This window comes from Loxodonta africana, chromosome 17 (assembly GCF_030014295.1).
Source record: "Loxodonta africana isolate mLoxAfr1 chromosome 17, mLoxAfr1.hap2, whole genome shotgun sequence".
Classification (NCBI taxonomy): Eukaryota; Metazoa; Chordata; class Mammalia; order Proboscidea; family Elephantidae; genus Loxodonta; species Loxodonta africana.
In genome coordinates this window covers 9,602,733-9,627,059 of record NC_087358.1, presented here as the reverse complement: position 1 = coordinate 9,627,059, position 24,327 = coordinate 9,602,733, and the positions used below count along the sequence as shown (strand labels likewise).

The 24,327-nt window shown below is 36.8% G+C and overlaps 1 protein-coding gene across 1 annotated transcript in view; it reads right to left on the bottom strand.

Annotated features, from left to right (window-relative positions):
• The window catches only part of UGGT2 (UDP-glucose glycoprotein glucosyltransferase 2), a 186,039-nt gene that overhangs the window by 136,971 nt on the left and 24,741 nt on the right, over window positions 1-24,327 (bottom strand). Inside the window, exons 5-7 of the mRNA XM_003409644.4 lie at window positions 18,154-18,328; window positions 6,250-6,346; window positions 2,801-2,870 (exon numbers count right to left, since the gene is read on the bottom strand). Of these exons, the coding sequence (XP_003409692.1) occupies window positions 2,801-2,870; window positions 6,250-6,346; window positions 18,154-18,328 (342 nt within the window). The remainder of the gene's footprint in view (window positions 1-2,800; window positions 2,871-6,249; window positions 6,347-18,153; window positions 18,329-24,327) is intronic.

The window sequence follows — 24,327 nt, the reverse complement described above, 5'->3', positions numbered from 1 at the left end:
ATTTTTATTTTCATCCTAAAGATACAATATTATCCATGATTTTTGTAACTTTTATTTCCTTTATTCATGTTTAACAAGCACTTATATAGGGTTACTATCTATTATGAACTGTTCTAAGCACTTTATAAATAACTGATGTAATCCCCATAATAGCCTAATAGATACTATTAGTAGCCCTATTTTAATACAAGGAAACTGAGGCACAGAGATTAAGTAAATTAATTGCTCAAGATCACAAAAATAGTAAATGGAAGAATCAGGATAGCAACCCAGGCAATCTGACTCCATAGTCTCAACTATGCTCTGCTCCTTCAGCTGGTGCTACAGTTTATGTCAAGACAGCACAATAGGTGTCCACTGGGACAGCACAATAGGTGTCCACTGGGACAGCACAATAGGTGTCCACTGGGACAGCACAATAGGTGTCTAATCAATTTTAAAACTGATTAAATACAACACTGTAAAAGAAGCCCATTAATAAAATATTAAAGGAGTATTTTTTATATCCATACAATGGAATATTATTCAGCACTAAAAAGGAATGACTTACTGATGTATCCTACAACATAAGTGAACCTTAAAAACATTATGCTAAGAGAAAGAAGCCAGTCACAAAAGGCCACATACTGTATGATTCCATTTATAAGAAATCCAGATTAAGCAAATCGACAGACAGGAAGTAGCTGAGTGGTTGTCAGGAGTTGGGATGCAAAGGGAATGGGGAGTGACTGCTAATAGATACAGGATTTCTTTTAGGAGTGATAAAACTATTCTGGGATTCGATAGTGGTGATGGTGGCAAAACCTTGTAAATATACTAAAAAACAATGAATTGTATAGTTTAAAAAGGTGAATTTTATGATAGATTAATTATACCTTAAAACTGTTATTAAAAAATATATCAATAAACTTAAGATAAAAAATAAACTGAGTACATAAATGAGTTGCTAACATTTTTAAATTAACTGAAAAATTAAAATTGGATCAATTAATACAAATGATGTACAAAATTAAAGTTAATTTTATTATTTGTTCTCTTCAAATTAAAACACTTCCTAAACAAATCTGATTATATATGTTTATTATTTACCTGACTTTTAAGCCAGAATGTTAAAATGGGCTTAAGCAAAACAAGTTACTACTTCCAAGTACAGAAAGTTTTAATTCATACAGTGACACCACCATATAATCTGAATGAATAATAAGGTTAGAAAAAAAAGCTACAGGCTAATAAATATTTGGTAATTTATTCCTTGGTTTATGCTTGTCATTTCGTGTTTTCAAGGTTTAGCCAATTCTCTGAATGTTCAGCCTTTATTTGTGGGACAAATAATTTGGTCTGCGTAAAAGGAAAGAGCCGTATATTTAACAGACCTAACATAGGCTTCTGAGATCTCAATTAATATTCTTCTAGTTATCCCACGGATGGTGAGTATCAGAAATCGAGTCCTAATGCTCAACTTAAGAAGTAAAACAGCTCTAACTAATGAATAAATTTCCAGTTTTAAGATTAAGAAATAAAAATAAGCTTTAATGGTGAATAATTCAACATAGTGCAACGGCTCAGAAGTTTAACTTGCAAAAAGCTGTTCTAAATTAATAAAAAAAGATGAGCACAACGAGAAAAAATGAGCAAAGGCTAGGAATAAGCAATTTATCCAAGAATAAATTCAAAAACCAATGAAAATATGAAAACAAGTTTAATATTGCTATTAATAAATTTCCAATATTTAACTGTTTTTGACTACAAATTACAACATAGTTTAGTCTGGTAAAATAAATGCAGAATTGCTTAAAAAAAAAAATCATTTCCATGTACTGGATTAACAAAGATTCAAAGAAGTAGTGTCAACGGTGAGTAACGTTCTGGGAAATAGACACACCCACATACTGGAAGCAGTGTATGTATTAGGATAATTTCACAGAGACAAATTTGGAGATATGCATCAAAAATTTCAAGAAGTACATATGTATTTATTAATTTTTCTCAGGAATTTGTGTTAAAAAATGAGAGGTATACACAAATTTGTGTATAAAAATACCAAGGAAAGGTAAGGAAATAACCTAAAGTTTCATTCTATGCGATTGTTTTAGTAAATAATGGCACATCCCACAGGATATGAAAATAGCAGTTGAACAATCTGGTTTGACTGCACAAAACAGCATGTCACGGATGCATTTATCTGTTACTATAAATAGGTACGGAAAGACCTGTACTAGAACAGCAGTAATTGTTGAATTCGTAGCAGCTATTTTACAATTCCCACCGCCCATTTGCCAGTTTGTAGTACTGTGGTGGCAGCTTGTGTGTTGCAGCTTGTGTGTTGCTATGATGCTGGAAGCTGTGTCACCGGTATTTTGAATACCAGTAGAGTCAACCAGAGACAGACCAGGAAAAAAGGTCTGGTGATCAATTTCCAAAAATCAGCCAATGAAAACCCTATGGATCAGAACAGAATATTGTCTGATATTGTGCTAGGAGGCACTCAAAACACAAGTAGCTACAACAGACTCGAGCATAGCAACAATACCGAAGGCGGTGCAGGAGTGTCAACATTTCACTCTATTATACTTGGGGTCGCCATGAGTCGGAGTTGACTTCATGGCAACTAACAATAATGTTTTACAATTTTGTGGTTTTTTGCTCTCCCAAAGTTTTTGACATTAGCTCTGTTACTTCTGTAATAAAGAATTCTGTATATAAAAAAGAAATGTGAAACATGTATCAACATAGCACACTGAATCAATTCCTTTAAACCAAACTTGAGTATAATACCAATTTTATTTGTATTCAGACTTACTTTAGTCTCCCAAAGAGAAATCCTTGAACTTCACTTGCTTCAGTCTCATCTTCTACAGTATTATTCACAGCTAAATTTTGAAAAACACAAAATAAAAATATTTCCAGGCTAGAAAAGGATTATGTAATCAAGAATCAGAAGAACTCAAATTAATTCCCTTTGTTTCGCCCCTTCTTTCCTGGACCAGATCAGTGACACGTGCATGTGTACACGTGCTTATAACTCCTGAGTGTGCTCTCTCTTTTTAATCAGGCTTGACTGATTATTAAATATTTAATCATCTTAATTAATAGTTGATAGGTTTTTTTCATCATCAAGTTCTGCTTTATAACTAGAAGTGATAAACACAAGTGCCTGGGACAAATTCTGTGTTCACCTCTTAAGCCAGGCTGAGGAACCCAATCCCCGACAAATAGGAGTTCTTACATATTTCAATACCTGTAAGCAAGGAGTCTTATAGGTTCCTATAAAATAAATCAAAACTTCTGACTTCAAAAAATAAGCATATTTTATAGTCATTTTCCTTCCCTTCTCCTTTACTTACCAAATAATTACAATATAATATACCATGTGGTAAATCATGTATGTGAAGGGTACTTTGGCATTATAACCACCTCTGATCTTCCCAGCATAGAAGCTGCTCTCCGACTATCAGAGGGGCCCAGCTCATCAAGTATACTTCTCCCTCTCTCTCTTCTGAAGGTCAGAATCTCTAGGGCTACAGCTAAAACCCACGGGTGCTTTACTCCAGTCTTCCTTTTCCTCCCTTTCATTCACTGTGCAAACATTACTGACTGCCTACTATCATGCCTGATGCCTATCAGGACAGACACCAGGAAGAGAGACATGACAGATTCCAGAGGTGTGTCTGTGGGGGGTGCAGATGGAGGAGGGGGGATGCTTGCCTCTGGGTGCAAGTCCAACGGTGCACCAGACGAGGCATGAAATGACATTCTGAGTCACAACAAATGTGAAAAGCACCTGACGAAGGCAGCCAGTCTAGAGGTGGTAGGCATTTCTGCTGACTACTTGCTGCTATCAACGTCTATTCATCTTTAAATTGGAGGAGGGGTGCAACTCAGAAATTGCCTCTGGGCACTTGTTACCTTCCCTATGCCACTGACAGACCCTGCTTGGTAAAAAAAGAGAGAGGCAAATAAATAGGTATTTTTAATAGTGTGAAGAGCTTTTGTAAAGCAGGTAGTAGAATTATACAGAATAAAGAAAAGGAAAACTCATCCTCTGACAGAGCAGGAAGACACCTGTCACCTCAGAGGTACTGACTGGTACCTGAGTCTTAAAAGATGAGGTCCTAGATACAACAAAAGAGGTTAGAGAGTGGGAGGAGGGATTTCAGGCAGGAGGAAGAGCACATGCAAAAGGAGCAAAGTACAGAGCTCATAAAGGCTTGGCAGAGCACATAGGCATTCAGGAGGGAGAAGCTTTTTCTATACAGTAGTTCAGTGCTGCAGGACCAGAGGGTACAAACGAGAGAGGGTTGAGGGGAGGGTGATAAAGCAGAAAGAGGGATACTGAAAAAAGCTTTGTTTGCTGTGCTATAGGAATTTGAATTTATGAGGCAGGTAACAGGGACTACTAAAGGGCTTTAGCCAGTGGAGTTAGTCAGATGTTCCTAAGAAGTACATTTTGAAAGCACTGTGGAGACTGGACTGATTAATTCATGCTGAGAGCACTGAAGGCTAAAGACCAGAGAGAAGCCCAGTCAAAAGTCCAATACACGCATGCAGGTAAGAAAAATAAGAAGGAATGGAGTGGCATGAAAATGGAGGAGGGAAGATACAGTCCAAAGATACGTGAAAGGTTGATCTGAGAGAATTTACTAGATAATCTGTTAACACATATGTGACCATCTGACTCTTAAAGAAAATGCTACAAGCCCAAGGATGATTATTAAGATACTAAGTTATAAAACTTGGATCCACAATCAACAGCCATAGAAGCAGCAGTCAAGAAATCAAAAGACGCATTGCACTGGGAAAATCTGCTGCCAAGGACCTCTTCAAAGTGTTGAAGAGCAAAGCTGTCCCCTTGAAGACTAAGGTGTGCCTGACCCAAGTCATGGTATTTTCGATCGCATCATATGCATGTGAAAGCTGGACAATGAATAAGGAAGACCGAAGAAGAGCTGACGCCTTTGAATTGTGGTGCTGGCAAAGAATATTGAATATACCATGGACTGCCAGGAGAATGAACAAATCTGTGTTTGAAGAAGTGCAGCCAGAATGCTCCTTAGAGGCAAGGATGGCAAGACTGTGTCTTACATACTTTGGGCATGTTGTCAGGAGGGTTCAGTCCCTGAAGAAGGACATCATGCTTGGCAGAGTACAGGGTCAGCGGAAAAGAGGAAGACCCTCAATGAGATGGATTGACACAGTGGCTGCCACAATGAGCTCAAGCATAACAACGATTGTGAGGATGGCGCAGGACCGGGCAGTGTTTCGTTCTGTTGTGCACAGGGCCGCCATGAGTCGGAACTGACTCGATGGCACCTAACAACAAGTTATAAAACACTGTAAAGGTATATATAGCTTAGACAGAAATACATAAAATCTGGACGTTATTATTTTTACTATAGTTTTTCAGTAGCTCTTTAACCAAAAGTATTTAGAGTAATACAGATCTTTATTTGAAGCACTTCTGGTAGGAGCAGCAGAGCTAAGTCTGTGATCAAGACAGGGCCTTCACCAGCAGCTCTGAATAGAAAAACAAAGTTAAAGCAGGAGCCAAATCTGAGTACATTTTTAAGAATGAGTTAAATATTCTTTCTTAATCAAGAATCAGGTATAAGTAAATTTTAGATTAACCAGATTACAAATGAAAATTCTTTAGGTCTCCAGAGTATCTCTTATCTTGAGCTAGGATTCACAGAACAACTATAGATGAAGACTGGTTTATAGATCACAACAAATCTAATCTACCTCAGCTAAATAAATAATTCACAGGACTCTTCCACTTTCCTTAAAAAAAAAACCATCATTCTAATGTCATTACAAATAAATACTTCAGACAAAGCTTCCTAAGCCAGTGTGTCACTGATGGGTTACGGATTGACCCAGCTACCAATCCCCTTACACCCCAGAGTGGCTGGGTAGAGTCTGGGCCAGTCTAAGCTCTTAGGTCTGTCAACTCTAGCCATAAGCATTGATTACCTCAGTTTACATTTTTTATGTGTTGCTAAAAATGGTTGGAAAGCTATTGGATCTAAGCAAAATAATATACTCACTCTACTTTTCAGACACAATACCATTAAGCTCAATACATTTATTTCCATTTAGAATTAAATTCCAAACTAAGTAGGAAGACATTCGCTCCCATCTCCATCTTCAAATTAACATATGTGGGATTAAATTCATTAGATTTTTTTAAAAACAAAAGTAGGTAAGTCTACTAATTTTCATTCCACTCAAATTCAGAAATAAAAAACTTACTTTTAACTTGGGTATCATCCAGCGCTTTGTATTCTGTACTCTTTATTGCTAGCTCCACACCATAGCCAGATAAGTACATTTTCCGTGAGCTCGGTTTCTGTTCAAAACATGTATTTGATAAAATAAGAAAATATTTAGTTAAACATCTTGTTTTAAATTCAGTATGATGAGTATATTAAAACATCAGAATAAATTACTGAAGCTGTTCAGTCAGTATGACATATTACTTGAGGGTACCATTTATAGTCTGCCTACACACTCTATCAAGAAACCAGAATTTGCTCGATGACCACCTTCTGACTTTCTGACTACTTTCTCAGGACTACTGTTTTAATTACTCATGGCAACATTCCCAGCCTGTCTCATGAGTTAATTAACAGAGGATCCAGTATTGTCAAGTTTCAACAAATCTGTACTCCTACAGAGGATGGAGCTCCACAAGCTTTGCTAAACCAGCAAATGTTATTCATTTGCTTGTTGTCTAGATGTAGGGCAACTAGAATGCTGACAACAGCAGAGAGCAGAAAGTAGAGGCAAAGGATACAAAAACCCAGTGCCTTAAACAAGGTAATTAAATTTTTCCTCACGTTTCTAAATGATTAAAATATACCAAAGGCTGCAAATTAATATTTGTTCTTGCAACAGGCTGCAACTGTCAAAAACTAAGTTGCCTAAAGTAGTTATTACCCAAATTTAGGTACTCAATTTTCCCCTTTCTATTTTTTATTTTATGCAGGGCAAATATAATATGCACTTCTGGAGATTACTCCAGTAAGAAACACTAGTCACCAAATTTTTTCAAAAGGTATCAACCTCGATGATACAATAATATATACGCTATATGTGAGAAGATAGCTAAGGTTCTTTCCAGCTTCCGGACTGACATTCTTATCAGTTGTGCCTCAACCATTTTGCGCATTATTTTAAGGGCTAGGAAATCCGTTTAATCTACTGCTCAGCAAACTCCCTTGAAGATGCTATGTGTCTTTGCTTTAATTCAGGTTTGCACATGGGCAGTTTTGCAATTCTAAACATAACAGAGAAAGGGGGTAAAGATCAGGGGGACAGAGAAATGTAATAGTTTATTACTCTTTTTATTCTCCCTTTCCTCCTATCCCTCTCCCTCAGCCTTAAACTAGGTATACTTACAGAGTTACTATTCCCTGGCCTATTCTATTTTCAAATAAAACGTAAGAATTACGCTCAGATGTGCAGACGGGCATTTAGCATTGCTGCCCAAGCTAAAATTTAATTTGCTAATTTCTTAGGCAAATACTATAAGGAAAGATAGCATGTTGAACTAAGTTATTTATTAATAACAGTAATCTGACAAAATTGAAAATCTTTTAAGGAGTTTTCAATTTCATATAGCTCAATTTAAAAATACATCTGAATGTCCACTCAAAAGGCAATCAGTTGGTGGCTAAGCAAAAATTGAGGCTATAAAGTCATATACCTTTTTATAGCTCATAAAAGAAATGCAATTCCACATAACCAATTTCCATTATCAGTTCTGGAAAGTTATTAGCTATTCATTAATAAAGACAAATGTTTATTAAATCCATATTTACTCTGTCCATTTGAAATGTATTAATATAAAATTTAAATTGTAGTTAAGTAGGTTTAGATTTGCAAACCAAAATGCTCAAATAATAAATCAACTGGTGAAAATCTTTCTTGTATTTTTCTGTTTCTTCTTTCCCCAGAAAAAGCTATCTGTTCAAAAGGTAGTATTAACATAAGTCTATTTTTATTAAAATTACATGTTGGATAAATTTACAGTACAGTGAAACCTGCGAAAGCTGGAAACTCTTTAAGGCAGAAAGCTGTCAGAGGAAGAAAATTCAAATACACTATTTTCCACTACGAAAGAGTGATAAAAAAGTGCTAAGACTGCACCCTGTCAAAGGCGGAAAACTTGTGAGACCCAGAAAAACAAGGCAGTCCTGTCGAGTTCCGGCTGTCACAGATTTCATTATATAATTACTCTGAATGGATAAGATAATCATTCATTAAATAGAAGGCTATAATTTGATGCTACAAAAGGATCAGAGAGTTGGTTAGCATCACTTCACAAAATTACATAATAACGTTTACATTCTCCAAAGAATAACTCGGGATACTGGTTCTCAAAAGACGAATATGCCTCTTAGGCAGGCCGGCATACTAGAACCATCTTAAAGTGAAATAAATCTACTTGTATCTCCCATTCCTAGTCTGATGGGCCTTTCTTTCCTCTCTGCCCCACCCAGAAGAGAGTAACAGCCTTTATGAACCTCTGCTGCTGATGGAAATGTAGCGATACCTCTGGCAATCTAAGTTGGTAAAAAGACTGTGAGTCACTGGTTTAAGAGAATTAAAAAAAAAAAAAAAACCAAACCCACTGCCTTACAGTCAATTCCAAATACTTCTACAACGATTTATTATTGCTTTGAGAAGTTATAAGGTAGCTTCAATCAGCACTAAGAAACCTAAAATTTGGACTCCTCACTTAAGCAGCAGATTTGTGGATTCTACCAAGCATGTAAAGAATAATTCAAATTTTACACAATCTCTTCCAGAAAACAGAAGATGGAATACTTTCCAACTCATTCTATGAGGCCGTGCAATAACCTAATACCAATACCAGACAAAGACATTTCAAGAAAATAAAACCAAAGATAATATCCCTCATGAAAACAGACAAAAACAATGAATCAAATATTAGCAAATCAATTCACAATATATAAAAAGCATAGTACATCACAACCAAATGAGATTTATCAAAGGAATACAAGATTGTTTCAACATTCAAAAATCATTAAATATAATTCATCATGTTAACATTATATTAATAAGGCTGAACAAGAAAAAACATGATTCTCTCAACAGATGAAAAAATTGAACATCCATTCCAAATGAAAACTCTTGGCAAACTAGAAAAAGAAGGAAATTTCCTTAACTTAATAAAGGGTGTGTAACAACAACAACAAACCCTACGTTTAATATCATACTAAAGTGCACTCGAAGAGGCAAAGGAACTAGATTAAGCAAAACATTCTAGAAAGGAAGAACCAAGTTGGAAGACTCATGCCACCAATTTCAAGGCTTCCTACAGGGCTACGGTAATCAAGACTGTGGTACTAATATGAGGATGGACACACAGATCAGTGGCTCAGATCAGAGAGGCCAGAAACAGATGCAAAAATAAAGTCAATTATTTTTGACAAGGGTGCAAAGAAAATGCATTGGAGAACGGATAGTCTTTTCAACAAATGATGCTGGGAAAACGGGTCATTCATCCACAAAAAAAGAAAATGACCCTTGTGACACACACCTCACAACTTCCATAAAAATTGACTCAAAGTGGGTCACAGACCTAAATGTAAAACATAAAACAATAAAATTTCTAGGAAAAAATATAGAAGAAAACCTGTATGACCTTGAGCTTGGCCATGAGTTTTCTAGGTTTAACACCAAAAGCGCAATCTATGAAAGAAAGAAACTGATGAACCCTGCTTCATCAAAATTAAAAACTTTTGCTCTACAAAAGGCACTGCTGAAAGACTGTTAAGACAAGCCACAGAGTGGGGAATATGCAGACAAATAAAAAATCTGATAATGGCTTGCACACAGAACATTAAAATTAAATGTTCTATTAAAATTCAACAAAAAACCTCAAACAACCCAATTAAAAAAAGCACATATGAGCAGACGGCTCACCAAAACTGTACAGATGCCAAATAAGCACATGAAAAAACATTCAATTTCATTAGTCATTAGGGAAACACAAATTAAAACCACAACAAGCTAGCTCTAAAAAAAAAAACTAGAATACCTAAAATGCAAAAAAAAAAAAAAAAGGAGACACTAATAAATGGTTGTCAGAATGCAGAGCAGCTGAGCTCTCATTTGTGGCTGGTGGGATTGCAGAACTATATATAGGCTTAACTTATAACCTAAAAATAGCACTCACAGGTATCTACTCAAGTTAATTGAAAACTTACGGTTCCACAAAAAAGTCTGTATAGGAATGTTTACTACAGCTTTATTCATAATCGCTAAAAACTGGAATTAACCAAGATGTCTTTCAACAAGGGAAAGGATTAAAAATTGTGGTATATTGACACAATGGAATACTATTCAGCAATAAAAAGGAATGACCTATTCACTCACACTGCAACATAAACTAACCTTAAATAAATTTTACTAAGCATAAGACTACAAGGCTATACACTGTATGATTTCATTAATATGACAGTCTAGAAAAAACAAAATTATAGAACAGAAAATAGATTCAGGCCAGAGGTTGGGAGGAGTGTGTATGACAACAAAGAAGATAATACGGGGGAATTTTTAGGGTGAAGAAACTTCTGTACAGTACCAGAGTGACTGATATATGACAACTGACAAAACTTAAACTGTGTATCAGATTTACTTCTAAAAAGACACTCAACTAAATGGTGAAATAAGAAAAAATGTTAACGAAAGATAAAGTTCAATATACACAGGGAACAATTCTCTCCCAAATTAATCAGTGACACCAATGCATTCCCAAACAAAATTCCAACAGAAAGTTTTCACAGGACCTGGAAAGCTGATTACAAAATTAATATGGATGTTTAACATGTAAGAACAGCCAAGATATTTAGCGAAATGAAAACTAAAGGCAGAATTCTACTACCAGATATCAATATTTAAATATATATCAATTAAAAATGGTATTATATTTGTGTAGAAAAGACATGTAAGTCATTGGAAAAGAACAGAGAGTCTAAAAACATACACATGCACATATGAGAACTTGGTATGTGATGGAGTGGGATACAGACTTGACTGTTCAATAAGTTACGGATTTTCAAAATCCTGATTTCATAACCGATAGTGCCAATGATTTTCAACATGGAAAAAAGTAAAATTACATCTCTACCTCACAGTATATTCAAATAAAACCCGGATGGCTTAAAGACTAAAACATAAAGAATTATCACTCTTACCAGAAAATATAGGAGAACGTTTTTATGACATTGTGAAGGAAACCAGTACAGAAAAGCCAGATAACTTTGACTACATCACAATTAATACTTGTGTTCAATGAATAAAGTCATTAGCAATTCAAAAAACATGCACACACACCAGAAATACACTAGTATATGTTTGCAAAGTATGGAACAAAGCATTAGTATTGAGAATATACATGCAACATTGATCAACAGGGAGGAAAAAAACAGCCAAAAAATGAAAAAAAAAAAACAGCCAAAGAATAAAACAAACAAACAAAAAAAAACAGGCAAAGGGAATGATAGGCTATTTACAAACATACTTGTAATTTTCCTATGTTAAACATTAATAAATAAATCATTAATAATCTGGGAAATTCAAAATAAAACAACATATCAAATTTGTACCCATTAGATTGGTAAAAATTAAACAGAACAATATCAACTGCTGGTAATAATATTAATTAGATCAACTTAGAGAAAATGGCAACACACAGAACAACTGAAAATATGATATAATCGAGAACCAATGGTACTGAAGGAAGAGGTCCGAGCTGCACTGAAGGGAACGGTGAAAAACAAGGCTCCAGGAATTGATGGCATACTCATTGAGATGTTTCAACCAAGAGGCAGATGCTGCACTAAAGGGGCTCACTTATCTATGTTAAGAAATTTGGAAGACAGCTCTCTGGCCAACTGACTGGCAGAGAACCACATCTGTGCCCACTCCAAAGAATGGCGATCCAACAGAATGCGGGAATTATCGAACAATATCATTAATATTACATCCAAGTAAAATTTTGCTGAAGATGATTTCAAAGGAGTTGCAGTGGTACATCAACAGGGAACTGCTTCAAATTCAAGCTGGATTCAGAAGTGGACATGGAAGGAGGGATATCTTTGCTGATGTCAGAAGTATCTTGGCTGAAAGCAGAGAATACGAGAAGAAGGTTTACCTGTGTTTTATTGACTATGCAAAGGCATTCCACTGTGTGGATCATAACAAATTAGGGATAACATTGCAAAGAATGGGAATTCCAGAACACTTAATTGTGCTCATGAGGAACCTGCACCTACACCAAGAGGCAGTCATTCAAACATAACAAGGGTTTAAAGTCAGGAAAGGTGTGTGTCAGGGTCGTTTTCTTTCATCGTACTTATTCAATCTGTATGCTGAGCAAATAATCCAAGAAGCTGCACTATATGAAGAACAGAGCATTATGATTGGAGAAGGCTCTTTAACAGCCTGCAATGTGCAGATGACACAATGTTGCTTGCTGAAAGTGAAGAGGACCTGAAGCACTTACTGATGAAGTTCAAAGACTACAGCCTTCAGTATGAATTGCACCTCAACAGAAAGAAAACAAGATGCCTTACAACTGAATATTAAGCAACAGCAGAATAAAGAGAGAAAGGATTGAAGTTGTTAAGGATTTCATTTTACTTGGATCCACTATCAACACCCACAGTTGCAGCTTTCAGGAAATCAAACGAAGTACTGCATTGGGTAAACCTGTTGCAAAAGACCTCTTTAAAGTGTTGAAAAGCAAAGATGTCACTTTGGGGACTAAGGTGCATCTGACTCAAGCCATGATATTTACAATCCTTAGTCCTAAAGTGACATCTTTGCTTTTTAACACTTTAAAGCAGTCTTTTGCAGAACATTTGCCCAATGCAATAGGTCATTTGATTTCTTGACTGTCACTTCCATGGGTGTTGATTGTGGATCCAAGTAAAATGAAGTCTTCCACAACTTCTTCTATCTTTTTTGGGTTTAACATGATGACATTTTTTGATAGAGTTGTGAAGATTTTTGCTTTCTTTATATTGCAAAATTCTATCACCAAAGCCATATTTTCCAATTACCGATCCTTCTTTATTTTCAACTTTTGCATTTCAAACACCAGTAATTATCAATGCATCCTGATTGCACATCTCATCAAGAAATCTTCAGTTTCTTCATCTTTGGCCTTAGTGGTTGGTGCGTAAATTTGAATAATAGTCATATTAACTGGTCTTCTTGTAGGTATATGGATATTATCCTATCACTAACAGTGCTGTACTTCAGGACAGATCTTGAAATGTTCTTTTTCGTGATGAATGAGACACCATTCCTCTTCAGTTTGTCATACCTGGCATAGCAGATCATATTACTGTCTGATTGAAAATGACCAATACCAGTTCACTGCAGCTCACTAATGCCTAGGATATGGACCTTTATACGTTCCATTTCATTCTTGATGGCTTTCAGTTTTCCTAGATTCGTACTTCATACACTTCATGTCCCAACTATTAATGGATGCCTGCAGCTGTTTCTTCTCATCCTGAGTCACACCAAATCAGCAAATGAAGGTCCAAAAAGCTTCACTCCATCCACATCATTAAGGTCGACTCTACTTTGAGGAGGCAGCTCTTCCCCCGGTCGTATTTTGAGTGCCTTCCAACCTGGGGGGCTCATCTTCTGGCACTGTATCAGACAATATTCTGCTGCTATTCATAAGGTTTTTACTGACTAATTGTTTTCAGAAGTAGACTGCCGGGTCCTCCTTCCTAGTCTGTCTTAGTCTGGAAGCTCAGCTGAAACCTGTCCACTATGGGTGATCCTGCTGGTATTTGAAATACCAGTGGCAAAGTTTCCAGTATCACAATATAAGCCAACACAGTATGAGAAACTGACAGATGTGTGGTTCATCTACAAAACTTATTAAAAAGACAAGAAACAAGGTGTTCATCACTGCATTGATTTTAAGGCTAGAAAAGCAGAAACTAAATGATCCATGAAAAGGTGCATGGATGAATAAAAAATATAACAATTTAGCAACATAATAACATATTTTAAATTAATGAATTTGATTGCATCAAAAATTTTGAGTTAAAAAAATATTGAAAAGAGCAAGCAGAATAATAAACCAGTTACATAATTTTAATAGACACAAAAAAATTATACTCTATATTGCTAAAAGATATTAAAATATTTTGAAAAATGAACTAGGGAAACACACAAACACAAAACAGGAACAGGCTCTGAGGAAGTGGGGTAGGGTAGAATTCAAACAGAGAATTGGGTCAAAGGGAATTTTTTTATCATCATCTGAAATATTCTAATAATTCTCATGTTACATATATAATTAAAATTAAACATTTAAATCAGATACATAATGGAACACGAAAATTTTTTCATATCATTAAAATTGGAAACCTCAATGAAATAAATGATTTTTAAAGAAAATTTCTAATACTGAATCAAGAGTTATAAATTCTGAAGAGACAATAACCCTAAAGGAAAATGAACAGGCAATTCTGTTTTCACGTCTCCCTCTATCAAGACTCCTCACACAGATCTTGGTAGTTTGAGCTGGAAACAGGTCAACGTGCAAATAAGGACTCCAGGTAAATCACACATGGGAACTGTTTGCTTAATTTTTCTAAGCAATTTGAATTGAATATTACCACCCCATGGCATACACAAATCAATAATTTTTTCATATTCATTCATTCAACAAATATCTTGTGCTAAATGTGTACCCAACATTGTTCTCCATGTTGGAGATAATAGCAATAAAAAAACAAAGTCCTTGCTCTAATGGCAATATTCTTGTTGGTGTGGATGTGTGGGTTGGGAGTGTTAAAGAAACAAAATTTGAGATATTACAGCAATAAGCCCCCAAACGTCTGTCAGTTTGTCCTACTGTGGGGACGTTTGTGTTGCTGTGATGCTGGAAGCTATGGCACCGGTATTCAAATATCAGCAAGGTGACCCATGGGGGACATGTTTCAGCTGAGCTTCCAGACTAAGACAGATGCGGGAAGAAGGGCCCAGCACTCTACTTTTGAAAAGAATTAGCCAGTGAAAACCTTATGAATAGCAGCGGAACACTGACAGTGCCAGAAGATGAGCCCCTCAGACTGGAAGACACTCAAAACAGGACTGGAGAAGAGCTGCCTCCTCAAAGTAGAGTTGAGCTTAATGATGTGGATGGAGTCACGTTTTTGGGATCTGCATTTGCTGATGTGGCATGACTTGAAATGAGAAGAAACAGCTGCAAACAGTCATTAATAATCAGGATGTGGAATATACAAAGTGTGAATCTAGGAAAACAGGAAATTGTCAAAAATGAAATGGAATGCATAAACATAGATACCGAAAAGAACTGGTCGATATTCAACCGTTTCAGGAGGCAACCAATGATCAGGAACCGAAGCTACTGAAGGAAGAGGTCCAAGCTACACCGAAGGCACTGGCGAAAACAAGGCTCCAGGAATTGACGGAATAGCAAGTGAGATGTTTTGACAAACTGATACAGCACTGGAAGCATTCGTCTATGCCAAGAAATTTGTAAGACAGTTACCTGGTCAAATAACTGAAAGAGATCCATATTTATACCTATTCCCAAGGTAGCTGATCCAATAAAAAAAAAAAAAATTTATTTATTTATTGATCTAATAGAATGTGGAAATTACAGAAAAATATCATTAATATCATAAAAAAAAATTTTTTTTTATAAGTAAAATTTTGTTGAAGATCATTTAGAAGCGGCTGCAGCAGTACATCGACAGGGAACTGCCTGAAATTCCAGCCAGATTCAGAAGAGGATGTCAGACAGATCCTGGCTAAAAGCAGAGAACACCAGAAGGATGTTTACCTGTGTTTTACTGACTATGCAAAGGCATTCAACTGTGTGGATCATAACAAATTATGAATAACACTGCAAAGAATGGGAATTGCAGAACACTTAATTGTGCTCATGAAGAACCTGTACATAGATCAAGATGTAGTTGTCTGAAAAAAAAAAATTTTTTTTGTTGTTGTTTGAAGGGCCATATAAACCAGAGATTACATCAGCCTGATACCAGAAGAACTAGATGGTGCCTGGCTACAACCGATGACTGCCCTGACAGGGAACACAACAGAGAACCCCTGAGGGAGCAGGAGAGCAGTGGGATGCAGACCCCAAATTCTCGTAAAAAGACCAGACTTCATGGTCTGACTGAGACTAGAAGGACCCCGGTGGTCACGGCCCCCAGACCTTCTGTTGGCCCCGGAGAAGAACTACTCCCAAAGCCAACTCTTCAGACAGGGATTGGACTGGACAATGGGATGAAGAGGGACGCTGGGAGGAGTGAGCTTCTTGGATCAGGTTGACAGCTGAGACTATGTTGGCATCTCCTGCCTGGAGGGGAGATGAGAGTGCAGAGGGGGTTAGAAGCTGGCGAAATGACACAAAAAGAGAGAGCGGAAGGAGGGAGCAGGCGTCTCATTGGGGGAGAGCAACTGGGAGTACGTAGCAAGATGTATGTAAGTTTTTGTGTGAGAGACTGACTTGATTTGTAAACTTTCACTTAAAGCACAATAATAATAATAAAAAAAACTATATGAGACCAAAAAAAAAAAAAAAGATGCAGTTGTTCAAACAGAACAAGGATACTGCGTGGTTTAAAGTGTGGAAAGATGTGCATCAGGGTTGTATCCTTTCACCATACTTATTCAATCTGTATCTGAGCAAATAATCCAAGAAAGTGGACTATATATAGAATGGGGCATCAGGATCAGAGGAAGACTCATTAACAGCCTGCGTTAGGGAGATGACACAACCTTCCTTGCTGAAAGTGAAGAGGACTTGAAGCCCTTACTGATGAAGATCAAAGACCACATCTTTAAGTATGGACTACACTCAAAAAAAGAAAACAAAAATCCTCACAACTGGACCAATAAACAATATCGTGATAAACAGAGAAAAAGACTGAAGTTGTCAAGGATTTCATTTTACTTGGATCTACAAGCAACACCCATGGAAGCAGCAGTCAAGAAATCAAAAGATGCATTGCATTGGGCAAATGTGCTGCAAAAGACCTCTTTGAAGTGTGAAAAGGCAGAGATGTCACCTTGAGGACCAATGCGTGCCTGACCCAAGCCACGGTGTTTTCAATTGCCTCATATGCATGCAAAAGCTGGATGATGAATAGGGAAGATCAAAGAAGAACTGACGCCTTTGAATTATGGTGTTGGTGAAGAATATTGAATACACCACGGACTGCCAGAAGAATGAACAAATCTGTCTTGGGAGACGTACATCAGAATGCTCCTTAGAAGCAAGGATGGCGAGACTGTGTCTCACATACTTCAGACATGTTATCAGGAGGAATCAGTTCCTGGAGAAGGACATCATGCTTGGTAAAGTTGAGGGTCGGCGAAAAAGAGGAGGATCCTCAACAACATGGACTGACACTGGCTATAACAACACGCTCAAGCATAACAACAATTCTGAGGATTGTGCAGGACCAGGCAATGTTTCATTCCATTGCGCACAGGGTCGCTATGAGTTGGAACTGACCTGAGGGCACCAAACAACAACAACAACATAGTAATATGTGCTATGAAGTCTTTAAAACAGACTAATGTGACAGTGTATGATGGCAGTGGGAGGCAGGAAGGGTGGGGGATAATACAACGCAGTTCACCGGAAACCTGAATGTGAGGGTCAGCTATGTGAAGAAATAGGGTTGAGAGCATTCCTATCCCATGCTTAGGACTTTAAGATACACTATCAGTGTACTGGGTTATCAGTGCAGCTAGTAAACCAGATTTCACCATCATGAAACATTTACATTAAAAAGAGTTATATTTGTGAGTCCTAGTTGATTTTATACACATTACTGCAATAAGTTTTATATTTATCCAAGTTTTAAATCTGAGCCAGATATATTACAGGGGAAAGAGCTAAAAATGTTATACCCCCTAGAACAGACACAGAAACCCAATATGTTTTTCCATGTAAAATTCACATGTTTAACAGTTGTGCTAAGTAAAACAAATACAAGAAAAGTGACTCTTTTGGTGAAACTTATTATATAAATCTAGTAATGAAATTATCATAAAAGTTATTTTTCCACAGCAAGAATAAACTTGGAAAAAATAAGCACAGACCTGAATATAATGTCGAAGAACATACAGAATTTCTCCACGGCGAGCTTTTTCAGACAATACTTTGTGAAATTTACCAAAGATTCTGGTACCCATTTCTGCATAGAGAATAACCACTGGTAAGTTTTCTTTGTTCGTAGGAAATTTATGATCACCTTTAAAAAGGTAAGGTCTGGGCCTGAAATGAAAATGAAATGCAAATTTTAAATAAATTTAAAGTTAATAAATACAAGGATTTCAAAAATATACCACGATACTTTATAATTTCTGTTTATCAAAAGTTTAAAGGATTACATACATCATCAGAGAAAAAGAACTTAAACTGCCTGTGGTGACTATGTGCATATAACTTCTAAATTACAGAAATTTTGTTACCCCAAAAATAAATCTTAAAAATGCTTTATTTTCCCACAAGACTATCTTTAAACAATACATATATTGGCAGCATATTATTAATGAAATAGAAGTTGTTTTCTTCATTTGAAAGAATGTATTTTTTTTTTATTATAGCTTATACATCCTGAAAATGGGTTCCAAACACTTAAAAAATAGTCATTGCTGTATACAGAGAGTATGGTACTTGGTATGAACAACGACTCAGTAAGTTTTTGAAGACAAACGTAATAGAAGCATCCTATGATCTGGACCTACAATAATAAACAAAGACTTCAACTGACGCTTTGTCAGGCGCTGTACTAGACTCAGCTCTTGGGGCGGCGCAAACAGTTTGTGCTCAACCACTCACCTAAAGCTTGGCAGTTGAAACCCACCCGATAGCAACACTGGAGGCCCTGGTGGAAAAACCTCATTGACAACACCCAGGCATCTGACTAAAACACCAGAAAGGTCAAACTTTAGGAAGAAGGATCACACCCTAGCCTAGGGCAAGGTCAAAGACAGCCTAAACCCAGGACCTGTCAAGATCTGCAGCAAATGATGACTTGGAGGTTGAGTCACACCAAATTACAGGGGCTTGGGAAATATATTGGACATATCCATTCTAAAAAAGCTTAAAACAAAAGCTACACAATTTCAAGGTGATTAGCCAGTAACTAAACATCCTACTAAAACTCAACATTCTTTAAGAGAAAGATGACAGAATCCAGAGTCTCTATAACATATCATCAATAATGTCTAATACATAATAAGTAGTACTAGACATGAAAAGAAAAAGGAACATGTGACTGAAACAAAGTAAGGATTCAATAAAAACCAACACTGTTATGTTCCAGATGTTAGATAAAGCAAACACCTCAAAGCAGCTATTATAAGTAAGCTCAAAAAAAGAAGGGAAATTCTGTTCTCAGAACTAAAGGAAAGTGAGTCAGGAGATAAAATATCTCAGCGAAGAAATGGAAACCATAAAAGAAGTTCTAGAAACGAAAATACAATGATTTAAATGAAAAATTAACTAGAAGGGCCAGAGACAGGAAATGGCAAAAAAAGCTAACTTAAAGACAAGCCAAGAGAAGTTAACCAATCTGTGAAACAGAAAGATTGAGGGAAAAAATGAACGAGACTCAGGGATCTGAAAGACAGTATCAAATGGAGTAAAATACATGTAGTAAAAGACTTGGAAGAAGAGAGGAGAGCAGAATAAAAGAGAATCTGAAGAAATAATGGCTAAAATTTCTCAAATTTCATTAAAATATAAAACTTAGTGAAACCGAACAGGATAAAGGCAAAGAAAACTAAAAATGAGGTAGACCATAATCAAACTACCGAAAATCAAACATAAACAGAGATAAAAAGATATTTTTCATACAGGGGAATAAAATCATGACTATTGTCATGATTTTATTCGCCTGTATGAAAAATATGTCTCCTCAGAAACAATGGATTCCAGAAAAAATGAAACAGTATCTCTAAGCTAGAGGTCAAGCAACACTGAAAGAAAACCACCAAACGTCTATATCCTGCAAGAATATCCCTCCAAAAGCTAGGATTTTTCAAAGAAATGAAAGCTAGAGCATTTGTTATCAATAGGAAATGCTACAGGAACTTCTTCAGATTGAAGGGAAAAGATAACCAAATGCAAACTTGGATCTACATGAAAGGAAGGCAAACAAAATAAATAATTAAAACACTGGTGTTGGTGTTTTAACAAACTTTTTCTAAATCATCTCCCAGAGACTTTATTTTATATGTCATTCATATTTTGCTCTGTAGTCCACCTAAACTTCATTTTAGTGTATAGTGTATATAGGGATGAGGTTCTTTTTTTTTTTTTTTTTTTTCTTTAAGAATAACCTGCAGACCCAGCCTCATTTGATTAAACACCTCTCTTCTGAAGTGCCATCTTTGTCATAAACCAAAAGGTCTATTTCTGGTCTCTGTACTATTCTGTTGGTCAATTTGTGCCAATACCAAACAGTTTAAATAGCTGTTGCAAGTCATCATATCTAAATACTGTGCGTGCTCTGGTTTTTTCTTCAAAACCGCCTAGACAATTCACTATACTTTGCTTTTCCACGTACATTTTAAAATTGCCACAGGCTTGAGGGATTTCAATCAGGCTTACACTGGATCTACAGATTCATTCCGGGAGAACTGTTATCTTTATACTATTGAGTTTTCTAATCCATGAACTCTGTTATATTCATTATTTCCCTTTACATTTTGGGGGGTTTCGCTTGTACATGTTTTCTAAGATACTAAGATGCATGCTTATAACACTGACTTTCAGCATTTCTTCTTTTCTAATATATGCACATAAGTATATAATTTTTTTCTAAGTACAGCATTAGCTGCATGTCATCAACTCTGATACGACATTTTCATCGTCATTAAGTTCAGTTCACAGTATTTCCTAATCCTCGTTAGAAAAAAAGCTCACCACAAGTCTCTTGTATTTTTGCACACCTTGTGAGGAAGGCAGGGACGGCTTTGTTCAAGACCATCTTTTATGGATGCTTGTACAGTTAACAGCCTTGGAAGACAGAGTGTCTCCCTCCCAAGCAAAGGAAGACTGATTTAAACCCTTGGAGGATAAAAAGTAATGCCTCACTCCAGAATCCCCAGTACCAAAAGTTCATCATCTTTCTAGTCATCACCTATTTGCACCCAGACCTTTATTTTGTTAACGGCCAAATGGGACAAGGAAATTTTTACAAAATTTACAAAGACTTGTTATATCCTTCACCTTGGCCTGCATGGGCCGCTGTAGGAGGACTTGGCCAGAAATGTACTCAATGAAGTGGTTATTCATGATCTAGGACCATGTCAATCCAACAAAAGAATCCAGGAGGCTGAACTGAAATTAAGTTTGAAATTCTGAGGTCCCTTTTTGGCAGGACTACTACAACGAGGCTGTACCAACTAGGATGATCTGGAGTTACTGCTGGGGAAAGAAAGATACATAATGCCTAGGTAGCAATGATCAGTCCATTAAGGGAAGCAACGTCTGCTTTTGGCTTTACACAGCTGGTGCTAGGTTGAACAAGCAGCAGCCCAACAGATATCATCGGTTTTCAGTTTTTAACTTAGGCAAATGTATCAGTAACCTGACACAGGTTTAGAGAAACCCTTGTGAACTGAGGGCCCCACTGAGCCCATGACTTAAGGTGGTGAAAGGGGTAAAAGGTTTGCCTCAAATTGTATCTGCCATTTTTCATGTAAACCTGAGGTCACGCTGGGGCCAGGCCTGCTGTGCTCTTGAGTGTTCCCATTTGACCAGAGAGACTTGTGAGACCCCTTCATCCTTGTTAGTCATTGACTCTTACTTGATCTATACTAAAATGGAGGTGTCAGGGGTGAAGTCACTGAGGCCTCCACTGGGGAGGTGTTCAGTTTCAAAGCAGCTTAGAAGCTGGGTTTTTTTTTTTTTATTAAAAAAAAAAAAAAAGGTGTCTTTAAGGGCTCAGTCAGGAATGTGGCACCGTTGTACTAGAAAATAACCTCTCTGGGAATTCACACAATCACGAAGTCTTTAAAGTTGTGATTTTCCTTTTTTCTCCTGGGATTCTATGCTGTTTCTGCTGGACCACCTGTGAGTGGAGTGCATGTGCTGCTCTCTGAATGGAGGAATCCCCTCTGGACTTCACGACCATTCATAACGTTCACAGAATAAACATGTAATACAGCAATGATATATTCAGATGTGGGAGCCAAAACACAGTACAGTGCATCAGTCCAGACATCATTTTAACATCCTTTCCCCACTGTGAGCTTCTTCCAAATCCAATCAGATGAATTCAGGGACCTTTTCCTATAGGAACATGGATCAAAGAGCATGTATCAGAGACTACAGCAACAGCTATCAGGGGATGGCTATCACCCAGCCAAGAGCTGAGAGAGTCGAGGTGGCAGCATAGGCCAGTATGGAAGAAATTTAAGTGTCAAACTTTTTTCCTCCTCCACCCACAGGGCCTTTGTCATTATCCTAGAAAGCCATGTGCCTGTTAACATTCCATCCTGTCACAAATTTTCAGGGACTGTGAAAGGTCTAAGGTTTGATTTTTACCATACTGACAAACTAATAAGCTAACCTTTAATTGTTGCATAGATTCTGGCAGAGACATGAAACTACTGGGTCAAAGACAAAAGACTTCATTACTCATGGCAAAGCAAGGAGCACGAGCATTATTATGCTTGCTCCTAAATCCCACAGAGGGAGGGGGTGTGACATAACAGGGACCTAGACAGATACTACGAGTGGGTGTATGTTGTAATTGAGGAACACTTGGTTGCTGAGCTTGGGAAGTCACTCTTGTACGGCAAGCAATAAATGAGCCTACTCTTTCTTCGTGAAAAGAGCTCCCTGCAAACACAACCCTGAGAACTGACTCAAGTAAAGAACAGTCCAGGTTTTGCATTCTTGGTACACCCAGGAAAAACATGAAATAACTCTCAGGTCCCACAGTAAATTGCCTCTCCATTTTTTCATTTTTTAATCTTAAATATGTTTCTACAAAACAAAACTTGTAAAAATCATAAAACCTGACACCCGAAGTCACTAACAATATAATAAATTTTGAAGGTTACAAAAAATTATCTTAAAACATGTACTAGGGTTGATAATTTCATAGTGATTCTACCATTGCTGTAAAAAAAATGATAAATCTTACTCTATATTAACTCTTACAGAGTAAGAATAATGTGGCTACCTAATTTAGGAAGTCAGAATAACTCTAAAAAAATCAAAGATGGTATAAATAAATCTATATCCAATCACAGTTATTAAAACAGAAGCAGAAATTTTAAGAAGAAAGTGTTGCCGTTGGTTTTAGTTGTCATGAAGTTATCTCTAACTCACGGTGATCTTCTGTACAACAGAATGAAATGCTGCCTGTCCCTGCACCACCTTCATAGTCGTTGGTATGTTTGAGCTCATTGTTACAGCTATTGTGACAAACCACCTCACTGAAGATTTCCCTGGCCCTCTACTTTACCAAACATGATGTCCTTTTCTAGTGATCTGTCTTTCCTGATGACCTGTACAAAGTAAGCAAGCCAAAGTCTCACCATACTTGCTTCCAATGAACATTCTGGTTGTATTTCTTCTAAGACTGATTTGTTAATTCTTTTGGCAATACATGGTATATTCAATATTCTTTGCCAACATCACAGTTCAAACCCATCAATTCTTCTGCATTCCTTTTTCATTACCCAACTCTCACATGCCTATGAGGCAACTGAAAAGACCACGGTTTCCGTGAGGCACACCTCAGTCATCAAAGTGAAATCTTTGTTCTTTAAAACTTTAAAGAGATCTGTTACGGCAGATGTGCCCAACGACGTACACTGTTTGATTTTTTGACTGCTGCTTCCGTGGATATATATTGTTGTTCCAAGTAGAATGAAACCACTGACAGCTTAATTTTTTCTTCATTTATCACAATGATCCTTATTGGTAAAGTTGTAAGGATTTCTGTTTTCTTCAAGTTCAGGTGCAATCCATACTGAAGGGTATCATCTTTGAGCTTCATCAATAAGTGCTTTAAGTTCGTCATTTTCAGCAACCAAGGTTGTGTCATTCATATATTATAGGTTGTTTTAGTGTGTCTTCCTCTAATCCTGATGCCACGTTCTTCTTCACATAGTCTGGCTTCTCGGATTATTTGTTCAGCATACAGATGGAATAAGTAAGGTGAAAGAATACAACCCTGCCACGTGCCTTTTCCAGTTTCGAACCATGCAATATCCCCTTGTTCTATTGGAACAAGTGACTCCTCATCC